Source organism: Geospiza fortis, unplaced genomic scaffold (genome assembly GCF_000277835.1).
Source record: "Geospiza fortis unplaced genomic scaffold, GeoFor_1.0 scaffold173, whole genome shotgun sequence".
In the NCBI taxonomy this organism is placed as follows: Eukaryota; Metazoa; Chordata; class Aves; order Passeriformes; family Thraupidae; genus Geospiza; species Geospiza fortis.
The window spans coordinates 4,661,963-4,674,065 of record NW_005054334.1 but is presented as its reverse complement, the minus strand read 5'-3'; the positions used below and the strand labels follow the sequence as shown (position 1 = coordinate 4,674,065).

The following is a 12,103-nucleotide window of genomic DNA, read 5'->3' as shown; positions in this document are numbered from 1 at the left end:
TTACAGCACTGCAACACAGAAATTTAGAGCAGTCCTTTATGGGTATGGCTAGATGAGGCAGCAAAAACACATCTAGGGTGATTGTCTCTTAGGAGTTTGAAGAAGTACTCATGTCAGATCTATTAATACAGAAAAGAATAGAGATGACTGTGGACACTTAAGTACTGATTCTGGCAGCAATGGCTCTACTTATCCCTTCCCATCCTCCTTGTCCTTTAAAAGCTTTTATTCTGTTCAGTTTGGGGATCATACACCTCTGCCACTGATCTGCCAGGAGCTAACCAAGACTTGGTATATGGGCAAAGCTTAAACAGCCTGGCTCTCTGAACTAGCCATCTCCCTGAAAAACAAGCAGTCTGGGACCTTGTTTTGATTTATCTGAACCTGACCCCTCTCAGAAACGCACCCCCCATCAAATTCTGTGTGCAGGTTTGTACCACAGGGCAGAGTGCAAATCTCACCTTTTGGAGGGGTCAGTTCGATGTTGTTCCTCTTACAGAAGTTGGCAGGGAAGATGGCATGTGAGGAGGCATGATAGCAGAACCAGTCAGAGCCATCATCAGCTGTTGCTCCATCAATGCTGATCATGAGATACCCATCCAAAAGAACCTGAGATGGGAGTGAAGGCATGCGTGTAGAGCTCTACTTGCTCAAAAGCCTTTCCTCCTCACAAAAGATTCTCTCAAGAGTCCCCACATATTAATCACAATTGCCACTAGATAATAAAATCCAATGTTATATGCCCCAAGCTTCTCCCAATATGTTAGTCAACACAAGCTAATCCCCAAAGTAGCCAGCAAGTTCTGCAGGACTGGGACCAACATTAAGAGCCTTGAAAGGACTATGTGAGAAGCCTTAAATGGTCAGCTGTTTCGGTTCAAATTTATTTTATTGATTCCTTGTTAAGTGATTGGTTCTGCGGTACCCCCATGTTCTCCCCAAGTTAGCTTACCCCTTACTTTACCCCTCGGTTTTACCCTCCCTCAAAGCTGTCCCTCATGCCATTCCCCGCCCCTTGTTCCAGCTCTTTCAAGGCACCCCAGCCCCTCTTGTTGCCGAACCTTCTCTGCCACTTTAACCTCAGGCCAATCCCTGACTGCAACACCCTTTTGGAATTCCCCTACTCCTCAAAGCCCCATTGGTCCATGTGACCCATCCTCTCCACCCTCCTACCCCAACTGGCCCCAGACACTTGATGTAATCCCCTCGCTCCTCCCCTGAGGATTCCCTATTGGTTAGCTGTTTGTATCCACGCCTGACTTGCATCTGTACAAAACGCCTTGCAGAAGGGCGACCGGGGCTCCTTGTTTCTGATCTCTTTCCTTGCAATAAGTGCTTCCTTCAAGACAAGAGCCACCTCCTTTGTCCTCTGCCTGGTCACTGTCATGGCTTGTGTCTGGCACCATAGAACAAGTGGCTCTAAAGGTTCTGCCTCTGGTAAATCCTCGTACCAAGGCAGTTCCCCACTCCTGGCATGGCGCCAGAGTTCTAAGAGTTAGCCCATGCTCTCTTAGTAACACGCCAGTCAGGAGCTCTCCCGCAGAAACACTTCACTAGCAGCCCAAAAGCCCGCTCCACCGGCCAGATCACAAATTTGTTACTGGGTAGAAAGGAAGGAGCACCACCCTTGGATTTGCTACTTCATACAGCAACAAGATTTGTTCCTTCCTGTCACTCACTGGTAATTAGTGCCTACTAAAGGCAAGAGGCATGCCTGTCCCAAACTCTTCCATTTCCAAACTGTGGCTGAAGGGAACATTTTATAAGACACAAACAGCTCTCATAGCATCCCACTGCCAAACTCCCAAGTGTCAAAGTCCTCAGCTTGGGTTCTGTGAGGGCAAACAGCTTCCTGAAGAAGCAGGAAAAGCCCAGATGAATGCTATACTTTAAACATTCAACACACTTCACTGAGGAAACCTGGGCATGGAATTTACTTCTTAACACTAGCACAAGAGTAGAGCTTACAACCACCTCGTCAAGAGAGACTGAAGGTGACATGTCCATCCTCATGCCATTCTCCACATGGAGGTCACCTCACAAGTCTTCACTTCTTTCCACAGGGACCTCTCTATGCACTCTCAGAAATGGAGAACAAATCTTCCCTACTGCAAGCCTAGTGGTGGAAAGAGGGTGGTTGCCAGTCACACACACTGGGCACTAGCCTGCAGACCAAGCAGGCTCATCTTCATGCTGTCTGTTTAAGTACACATGGATAACAGCTTGTCAGAACTCTGAGGTAACTCCCCAGTTCCCTCCACACATCAGCTGTCCACCTCTCTTGACAGCCTTCTCTGCTCCCCCATGCAAAATCCTACCTGGTCTTATTAATCTGAAAAGAGCTGAGGAGAAGCTGCATTATGCCAAGCAAACACAGCAGATCCCCTTAGGCTCATTGAACTTACCTTGCAAACAGTGGCCACACAGATGTTGCCCAGATTCAGGGGGTCAATGGCTTCCAGTTTCATGCCTCGCTCAAACCATCCACCTTCGGAGTAGACAGCTCGTACCTAAGGGAGACTCTGGTATACCATGTGCTGCCAGGGGTGTGGGACAGTCCCATCCTGACACCAAGCACAGCAAGTGCAAATAGGATTAGAACTTCTTCACTTGGCTCAGCTTGGGAGGGGAAACCAAAAATATTACAAGAAACAGAAAGGGGCAGCCAAACCAACACTATGTTTGTGTCGGCAACCTTTGCCATGACTTTGGTCAGTCAGAGCCAAGCCAAGCCCAACTGCTGCTCCACAACAAAGCAAGCTTCCTTCTCATCTCAGTCCTTACCAGCATGATCCAGTTCCTTGTCAGAACTGGTCTCTCCCATGCAGTCCTCTTCCCCCTCCAACTCAAAGCTCCCTTGCTTGCCCTTCGATTGAGTGCCTCAGTCTGTCACTGTCCTTTAATTCTTTCAGCTTTCTAGTTCGACCTGCTTCTTCTTAAAAACAGCCTTGACACCCCAAAGACCTTACTGCCCTTAGGTGTAAGAAAGACCACCCTCAACAACCCACATGGCAGCATGTATGCCCAAGCAAGGAAGTGCTATCACTGCTTCCTTCTTTGTGACCCCCACAGAAAGGCAGACTTGTCCTACCTTCTTAAACAGATAGGGCACAGCATCACAGTAAATCTTCCTAAAGGTGGGATGGTTTGCCATGTCATTACGTTTTTCATCTGTGAGGAATGGAAGAAACATAGAGAAGTAAAAAACCCACAGCAACTGCAGTAAGGAAACAGACTGGTCATTAATTTTCCTGTGAGAGCTTAGCTGCTATAAACTCCCTCAATATGAGACTATTTAATAAAAAGAACAAGTCAGTCCCTCTACACTTCTTATAAAATGGGCTGTGATGAAGGGCTTGTTCAAAAGCAGATGGCTCAGCTTCCTGAGAACTATTGGTAACACATGCAGTTATAGTCACCAGGGAGAGGCAGGAATAGAGACGCAGTCAAAAGGATCAGCAGAGCTCAAATCTTGCTTTTTTGTCTTTTACTTTGCCAGAGTAAGCTAATCAACAATTCCTCTTGGTAAAGTCCAGAAAAACGCAACCTGATGGCATCCAGTGTTACAGAAGCCAGCATGACTTTCCTCAAAAGACTACAAACATCTGTCATGTTGCAAAGTCTGCATTCTCACACTAAGGGGATAGACTGTGCTTCAGGTAAGAAACCCTACAGTCCCCTGTTGTGACCTGTGATCACAGGGCTTTTATCTATCCTGATAAAAAACCAGCAGACACAAAACTAAGCAGACTTCACCTGCTAGGTCTTGAAGCAACTGCCTCGCTCCCAGCATGTCAAGACTGGTGTCAACAGTAGGGTGCAGGCAGTTCCCAGCAAATCAGAAGATGGCTGCAGTGGCTGACGGCTGATCCTTACCTGTCTTCTTTATGTCATGGCCGACTCTCCGTGACCAGCCCACAGGATGGATGAGGGGACTCCACATGTGGCACCAGAAGTCATCATCACTGTCACCATCCTCATAGAGGAGTCTCAGTCTGCCCCCAATCACTGTGTCCACCACCGCCATACGTGTCTGGGACACGTGGTTCTTATCCACCACCTCGACCCGCATGCCCTGCCGGAATGGGTACTTCATGCTCTCTGCCATCTGGCAACAACCAACAGAGGAGGTGAGATCAAGCACAGTTCTCCAAACACCTCAGAGAACAGCTTTCCCCACAGACATGCACCCTGGCACTGCCCAAAGCTGACTAGGAAGGGATGCATAGGAATGGGTTCTTTTGGTGGGACAGGTAGCTGGCAGCCCTAGACATGACAGTGTGGTTGGGCGCACACACACGCTGGGTCTCCCTTTTGTCATGTGGCCTCATAAGAGCTGCCCCACTCCAGCCCAGCAGCAATGCCCAGCCACCACCTTGTGTGAATGTTCCCAGTGAGAACTTCTGTTCACAAGGGACTGAGTATAGAATTGTGAGTGCCTTTTTCAGTCATGAAAGAGATCACAAGGGTTTTGAGGCTGCAGTTAGTTAGAGGTGTAGCTTCCCAAAGTGCAACAGGATTTTCAGTCAACTTCAAAAGAGGTCAGGTTCTTATTTTCATCGTTTTTTCTGATCAGAAGTTGAACTACATGATGATCTATCTCCCAACTCCATATCCAAAACCAGTTACTCTGCAGACTGACCCAAAGGCACAGAGGAGTCACTGGCTGCTTTCTGACTTTCTTTGAGACCTTTGGTTTGCTCATGCAGCCTTGTCCTACTCATCCACAAATGCTCAATGGGGTTTATGGAACCCCTGACATTTTGGAACTGTGATCCCAAGATGCCATGCAGCAACTAGGAAACAAAATAGATACCCAAACCAGCCTACACCTGAATCCAGAAGAACTTTAAGTCTTTCCTTTCTACTTCCTGTTTATTAGGTGGGAGTGGAGACGCTAAGGGGAGAAAGACAAAATCAATGTCTGTTTCTCTCCACCACTTCCCTTTCAGCTACAAGCTGGGGCCCAGGAACAAGCAGCTACAAACACCCTCCTAACTTTTTGAGAAGTCACATGGGAAGCACTAACTACATCCAGATCTCCAGCTCAGTGTCACCACTTACCTTGCACACAAAAACCCCTATCACCTGCCTTCCTGCCTGCTGTCTCTGGGACTGTCTTCCTTATCTGCCATTTCCAAAGCTCCTAGCCACAGGAGACCCTCTTCCCTCTAACAAGGTCTAATCTCAGTGCAGGCTACACAAAAACAATCGTGAGAGCTATAGAGATGCCAAGGCCACGGCACTTAAAGAAGCCTGTGCCCTTCTCACTCCCTGCAGGCTGCTTTGCTTCCAACACTGAAGGCAAACCTTTTTGACTCTCAGAGCTATTCTCTGGCACTGAAACAGGGCAGGGAAAGGCCAGGTTGGAGCTGCACTGGCCTCTCCCTTCAGCAAAATGCCAAAATTCATCCCCAGTATTTCCCAGCAGACCGACCATGTGACAACAGCTTTAAAGCCTGCCTATGACCCAACGCAGAAACTGTTGTGCTGAGAGGGCATGGAGGCTGTGCCATCCATTACCCACAGCATCATGACAGGTATCTTAGGAGCATGTGGAAGCACTCTGCCCCACCCAGGTTTCAAGGCACACAAAAGTTGCACAGAGCAGAACCAGAAGAGACATGTTGAGCACATGTCTTGACTTCAGTTTCATTTCCCCCATGCAAAACAACAGCCTCCCATGGTTACCTTTATGTGGAAATCCACTGGGATGGTCCTAGCTCCCACCAGTTTTTTCATCAGGTAACTTCTCCAGTCAGTGTACTTAGCATGGATAGCTACATATAAGCAGGGAAAAAGTCCATCTTTATGACCAGAATAATTACAGCACCACACCTTTCATCTCTCTAACAGCCCATTAGCACTAAAAGGCCTTCTTCACACTCAGATTCTGTACTCTGTTTTGCCAGCTTGCCCCCACATCTGGCTGAAGGGATCACCATTACAGAATGAACTGGGCCAAGCAGACAACTCCACTGATCTAGATGAGGAAGTGGTAATAGAGCAAAACACACGAGCCATACCAAGCAAATCTCAGTTTGCCAGAATTCCACTAAACCGGCATCCCTCTCTGAACTGCTAGCTGTGCAAGGACTGGAGTCACTGCACTTACCAGAGATGTTGCCCAGGATGTAGGACCAAAAAAGTTCCCTCAAAGTTCAAGTCCAGCCACCACATGGATTAGAAGGAGGAAAAGCCACCTGCATTAGCCCCCACAGGCCTGACATCAGCTCTGCATTCAGCATCCCCAGGTCAATAATAGGGAGATGCAGAGGGACCAATCCAAGCAGTCTCCAGCTTCCCAAACTCAAATTGCTGCTTGTAACTCAAAACACAAATCGAGCTGCAGTCCTACATGCAGTGGGAACACCTGTCCCTCTGTGCTAGGCATAAACCAAAGCTTCTCCATGCCCAGGCATATGCTGACCCCTCTTACCCCATACTCACTTTGTGGTGGTACCAGGATTTTACTGTTGGTGGCACACCAGCCAATGGGGTGAATATCCACTGTGCCCAAATTGCACCAGAAGTCATGACCAGCATCATTCTCAAAGCCCTCATATCGCAGAAGGGCCCTGTATCCTGCCAGGACAGAGCAAACAAACAAAGGCATTAGAGGCCAAGAATTTGGCACCACAGGCTTAGTACCCACAGCACAGCCTTCAGCACTCTGCATAGGTCACCAGAGCTTCTCCAGCAACTATTCCTGCAAACTGACCAGCAACCAGAAGAGGAACCACGTGCTGGTTTCCTCTCACTCCCTCACCATGGTATTTTGTGTTCCAAAATCTCTCAGCACTTGTAGAGCTCCAAAGAGCTGCTGTTTTGCTTGACCAGCTACCCTCAGCTCTCTAAAGCATCCCTCAGAGCTTAGCTATGCCCAGCTGTCAAAGATTACTTTGGAGACTTACCTACAATCTGGATGACAGATGCAATCCAGTACACACGACTGGGGAGCACAGCATCACTGTTCAGCACTTCCACTTTCATACCTTTCACCACGTCATCCCACTGATCGAAGAGCGGCACCTGAAAGATTGAGGCAGCCATTGAGGCAGGGAGAGGGATGTAGAAATCAGAGCAGGGTTTAGGCCCTTCCAGCTTTCAGAGACATGTCCTAGGCAGCTACACCTTCACCTTAGACACAGGCTTGCATGCCTTACCCCTCCTAGATTTGCCAGCATCTTGAAATACAGTTGAACTGTCCCAAACATCTCACGGGGATGTTCACTGAGGACCCCAAAAGGCAGAATACCATATAACAATACTTAACTGTTTCACTGCCAGATATCCTATTATTCCAAAGTAGCTGCTGCCATTCCTCTAAGGCATAAAGATACCTAACAATGAGGATACCTAACATGTCTGCCTAACCTCAAGAAAAAGAAAATGTTGTCAGTACTATCAGACAACAACTCAAAAGGAATATAACAAGTCTTATAAAAATTGGACATGTTGGAGGTGCAGCTACTGCCAGGCTCACATAAATTGAATTCCTCTCTGCACATCACCCTGGGCTGTACTCAGTCATACAAACTGCAAAATTAGCTTCCCACTATCATCTCCAGTCAGAACTAATTCTGTTCCCAGTCAGCACTAAGCCATCACTACTGATGCCTGGAAAATAGAATAGATCTTCCCAACAATGTTAGAGTCAATATAAAAGCAAACCTTTACTTGAAAGCTTTCAGGTTCACAATATGGCAAAAATCACATGTGGTAAAGTAATTCTCCAATTTTGATAAGATTAGTCGATTAGCATACTTATCATATACTGTCCAGTTAAAATGTTAGTTGGTTAGGTAGTAATTCCTGGGGTTCTGACCCACTGGAAGCAGTCCAGAGGTTTTGTTTGCCCCACTTTTGTTACATCTGGTTCAGATTCTGGTTGGAAAACAGTTGGTTCTGTTCTTGGAATAAGACTACGATATTTCTGAATGTGTTTAAACGTTAGCTTATTGTTCCTACATGTAGGGAAGAAAAATAGGAAAAATACTAGAAGCTACAGCCATGCTTTAGCAATTTACAAAGCTACAAATATATGAAAAACATAAAAAGCTAAAAATCATAGGCATCACTACCAGCAGTGTTTCTACCAAGTTCTGGACCCTTTGTGAGACTCCCATTCTCAGCTGCCAGAACCGCCAACCTCTTTCCTTTCATCACCAGTTCTCAATAACCCCCTGCTGGGCCTCTGCTCACCCCCATCACAGGAGCACGGGGGGCCCATGCATAGGACATGCCCTGTGTGCCCTGCCATGCCCAGCAAAGTAGAACTCACGTGTTTGAAGCAGCTGACAGGAGCTGCCTTGTAGCCGTGCTCCTGCAGGTACTTTCCCCAGTCAAAGCCCAGGACGAGTGCTGCAAGCAGACATGAGAGCAGAAAAGCAGATGAGATCACAGAACAGGCACAGAGATCAGTTACCTCTGGACTACAGCCTGCAGCCTCCAGGCACTAGGACACAACACACAGGGATTACACACTCCACTGCATTTTCTCTGGTGGGAAACTAGATCCTATGTGAGTACATGGTCACTAACCCCCACAAGAGGCAAAATATATTATTAATCAATATTTGCTGTCACTTGCTTTTGGGGGAGCAGAAAGGGCAATAAAAGAGGTCAAATCCAGCCCAGGGCTAAAGCATTCCAGGGAGAGTGCATTCTTCCAGGGTTAAACCACTTCACATTTTGCCTCTCAGCTGCAACACTGCAGGGTCATAGCAGCAGCATTTGCTTTCCCCAAGGGTGCTGGGAAAATCAGAGATACTAATTTGAGAGATTAATCCCACAGTCCCTCCTGGTTGCAGGCTACAGCTCTGCTCCAGCAGCGGTCTTTTCAGAGATCACTCCCTGCTGCTGCCATGCCCCAGCTCTCCCCTTTTCCCTAACACAGTAAGTTGCTGCTTCTTCAGCTGCAGTGACTGGTTATTGCTCAGAGTGACCAGTGAGTGACTTGGGGCAAATGTAACTCCCCATGGGCAGTGGGGCAGCAAATGGCTGGGGCAAGCAGGACACCTTTAAGTCACCTTTGCCAGCAGAAGTCAGCACCTCATGGGACTGGGACCACAGAGCTTAAACTCCATGTCAAGTCATACAAGGAGTGAGGATGAGGCTACAATAGTGGATGGGCAGGAAGAGGAAAAAAGACATGGCCTGTGTTCTGCCAGCTTGTGTCAGAGCGATCCACACACATCGTACAAGGCAGTGTACCAGAGAGGAGGAGGAGGACTGCAGAGCTTACAGCCCTCAAGCTGTCCCCATTTCTGTGACTCCAGCAGCAGCACCTCCTCACACCTCACCTACACTCACCATCCTGACCTGTCAGTGTCCCATCTGCCAGCTGTCCCGTGCCCTGCGAATGGAGGAAGGCCCCGATCTTGGCTGACCAGGATGCCTTGTGCAGAACTTTAGCTTTCTTTGTTGGTGGTTTCCCCTACAAAAGAAGGAACATTAGAAACATTAATGGCACAGGAGACTAAGCCACCCCCTGCAACTGGGTATTCATCTCTTCCTTGGGACAATTTTCAGGCTACTACAATATTTATTAACACTCATAGCAACAAGAAACAGCAGGTAAAATACCAGTGTGTCCTTTCTCAGCTATTAGGGAGCACCACCTTTAAGCTGTCATGCCTTCTCTGGGGACTTTAGGCAGGAAGAACAAGCCACTGGGAAAGTCAGTCTGATTTAATTAGAGAGCAACCACCTACCCCTACATACAAGCACATCCTGCTTCATCCCCAGGAAATCTCACAGAATTACAGACTCTCTCTGAAGCACTGGAAGTCTGCCTTCCTAAAGTTTAGGAGCATGACTTTACTCCTTAGCAGACCTATACTCCTCAAGATTGCAAATTCCACCGATGCATGACCACTGCAACTGGAACCACTGCCTCCAGTCTTCACATCCCAAATTAGTTCACTTACCTTGGTGACCATCAAATCTACTGTTGCATTCCCGCTGCTACAGCTGTCTATTCCCTGGCTTAAAAAATTATCCCCCATGCATTCCAGGAGTCTCCTGGATTACCTACAGCTTGCCATGCTACTTTTTGCAGGTATAGGGGTGGTTGAAGTCCCCCAGCATGAGAAGAGCCTGCGAGCACGATGGAGCCTGAGAGCCAGCTGGAAAGGTTTTAACGCACCTGCAGCCTGGCCAGGATGCTGGCCTTTTTGGAATTTGAGGAGTAGCTTCTGGAGCAGGAGACACTGCAGAAACGTTTGGTCTTGGAGAAGAAAGCCTCCCTGGTGCCCACAATCCCACACATTTCGCACACAGCTGTGAGAAGGAAGGCCAAAAACATGAGGATTTAACAGTCAATTCACTACAATGACAGAGCTGAGACCAGCTAACTGTCGTTACACAGAGCAGATCCCCCACATAACCCAGAAAATGCAGTGTGAATCCAAAGCTGCTCCCAAAGCATCCCCAAGGTGCAGCCACACACCCTTCAGTGCCCCTGAATGTTTCAGGCAGCACAGGCAGTACCTGGCTCGGAGCCACTGTCTTCTGTGAGCCGGCCTGTGGATGGCTGGTGCATGGGAGAGGCTGAGAACTCTCCAGCTTCCCGCTCTGCCACCTCATCATCGCTGGACTCCTCCAGGCAGGAGCTGCTGTCACTGCCCATGCTGCTGTTGTAGCATGTGAGGCTGTCGTAACCCCCAAAGATGTCCAGTTCATCATCCTCCTCATCGTCATCACCTTCCTCCTCCACACGCTCCAAAGATGAAGATTTGTGGCAGAAGGCAGACACCAGCTAGAAAAAGAGCCATTTTGCTTTAAAACAGACATTTTACATGCCACTGCACAATAAACCTGCCTTTGCTGCTGGGGGAGGCCCTCTTGGGCCAGGGAGTGGCCTCAGGGCAGGCAAGGAGTCCACATAACCCCAAAGGCAGGACTCCGAATGCCTTCCTCCAGACAGGTCCCTTTACTGGTATTCCACATGCTGCATTCTGCTTCCCAAGAGGAAAGTGCCACGGGGCTGTTGCTAGATAGAAAGCAGCTTGAGGAACATAGAAAAATACAGGGCAAAGCACTGCCTTGCTGATGAAGGACAGATGAGACTGTGTCCTTCCAGGCAATGTTCCTCCCAACACAGTAGCACAGCAGCACAGACACTGTGACAGTAAAGCCAGCACATTTTACCAGAACAGACCACAGGCTGCACGTTCCTGCCACCACAGCTCACAAGACCAGCACAGCCTGGAAGTCAGCACGGCCAAAGTCAGTCCTGGAGACAGCTCATGTCCTCTGGAAACTGCACAGCCCACAGCTGACCTCGGTTTAGAAACTACACCAGCAGGAGGCAGAACATTTACTACCGGTTTTTGCCTAAACCCAGATGCCCCCATAGCTAAACATCTTCACTGGCTCTTTGTACCTGCTGTTACAGCAGGAGAGCTGCAAGGCAGAGACTGAAGAAAGAGCACAGAAAAACAGTGTGTCTCAGACTAGAACAATCTTGAACCAGGCTCCAAATAAGCATAATAGAAGCTGGGAAAATATGTTAGCAACTCATGAAAGAGCAGTAAGCACTCAGCACTAGCACAGGAAGTGATGGAACAGAAAGGCAGATACAAACAGTTACACGAGGCAGGAAGATACCATTGTTCCTCCAAGTGGGCAACAACAAAAGATCAGCAGCAAGCCCATCGCCTTCCAGCGCCAAATTCCCTCTGATCCCTGGCTCCTAGCTATCATTACAGACACGTGGACAGGAAGATCAGACTTCACTCACTGCTGTCTCCCCGCATCTTCCCTGGCTTTCAGACAAAACAGACCCAAGGTTCCCAGGTTACTCCCTGAACAAAGAGTTGCTCTCCTGTGAATCCAGGCCCTCAGACAGCATTCTGAAAGGCCTGAACTTCTCTAAAAAAGAAAGATTTTCATCGCCTTCTAGTCCCTGTGTGGGTGCATTTTACAGCAGCTCGTAGGACGTGAGCACCATTGCACCGTTACTCTTCCACGACAGGTGAGTGAAACTTGCGGACACCTCACAATCCCCAGGGCTGCCAAGCAAGGGCGGCATCACCCGGAGCTTCCTCGGGAAGCTGGTGGGGACGCAGGGGCCCATCCCGCCGGGATCAGACGGACC

General features: G+C 48.4%; 1 protein-coding gene across 1 annotated transcript in view; it reads right to left on the bottom strand.

Moving 5' to 3' along the window:
• L3MBTL2 (L3MBTL histone methyl-lysine binding protein 2) overlaps positions 1 to 12,082 on the bottom strand; it is a 19,759-nt gene extending 7,677 nt beyond the window's left edge. The window contains exons 1-12 of the mRNA XM_005421944.2: positions 11,996 to 12,082; positions 10,495 to 10,762; positions 10,151 to 10,284; positions 9,316 to 9,439; positions 8,285 to 8,364; positions 6,915 to 7,032; positions 6,451 to 6,585; positions 5,692 to 5,780; positions 3,877 to 4,108; positions 3,092 to 3,171; positions 2,406 to 2,510; positions 462 to 609 (exon numbers count right to left, since the gene is read on the bottom strand). Of these exons, the coding sequence (XP_005422001.1) occupies positions 462 to 609; positions 2,406 to 2,510; positions 3,092 to 3,171; positions 3,877 to 4,108; positions 5,692 to 5,780; positions 6,451 to 6,585; positions 6,915 to 7,032; positions 8,285 to 8,364; positions 9,316 to 9,439; positions 10,151 to 10,284; positions 10,495 to 10,762; positions 11,996 to 12,082 (1,600 nt within the window). The remainder of the gene's footprint in view (positions 1 to 461; positions 610 to 2,405; positions 2,511 to 3,091; positions 3,172 to 3,876; positions 4,109 to 5,691; positions 5,781 to 6,450; positions 6,586 to 6,914; positions 7,033 to 8,284; positions 8,365 to 9,315; positions 9,440 to 10,150; positions 10,285 to 10,494; positions 10,763 to 11,995) is intronic.
• Between the last annotated feature and the right edge of the window lie 21 nt (positions 12,083 to 12,103).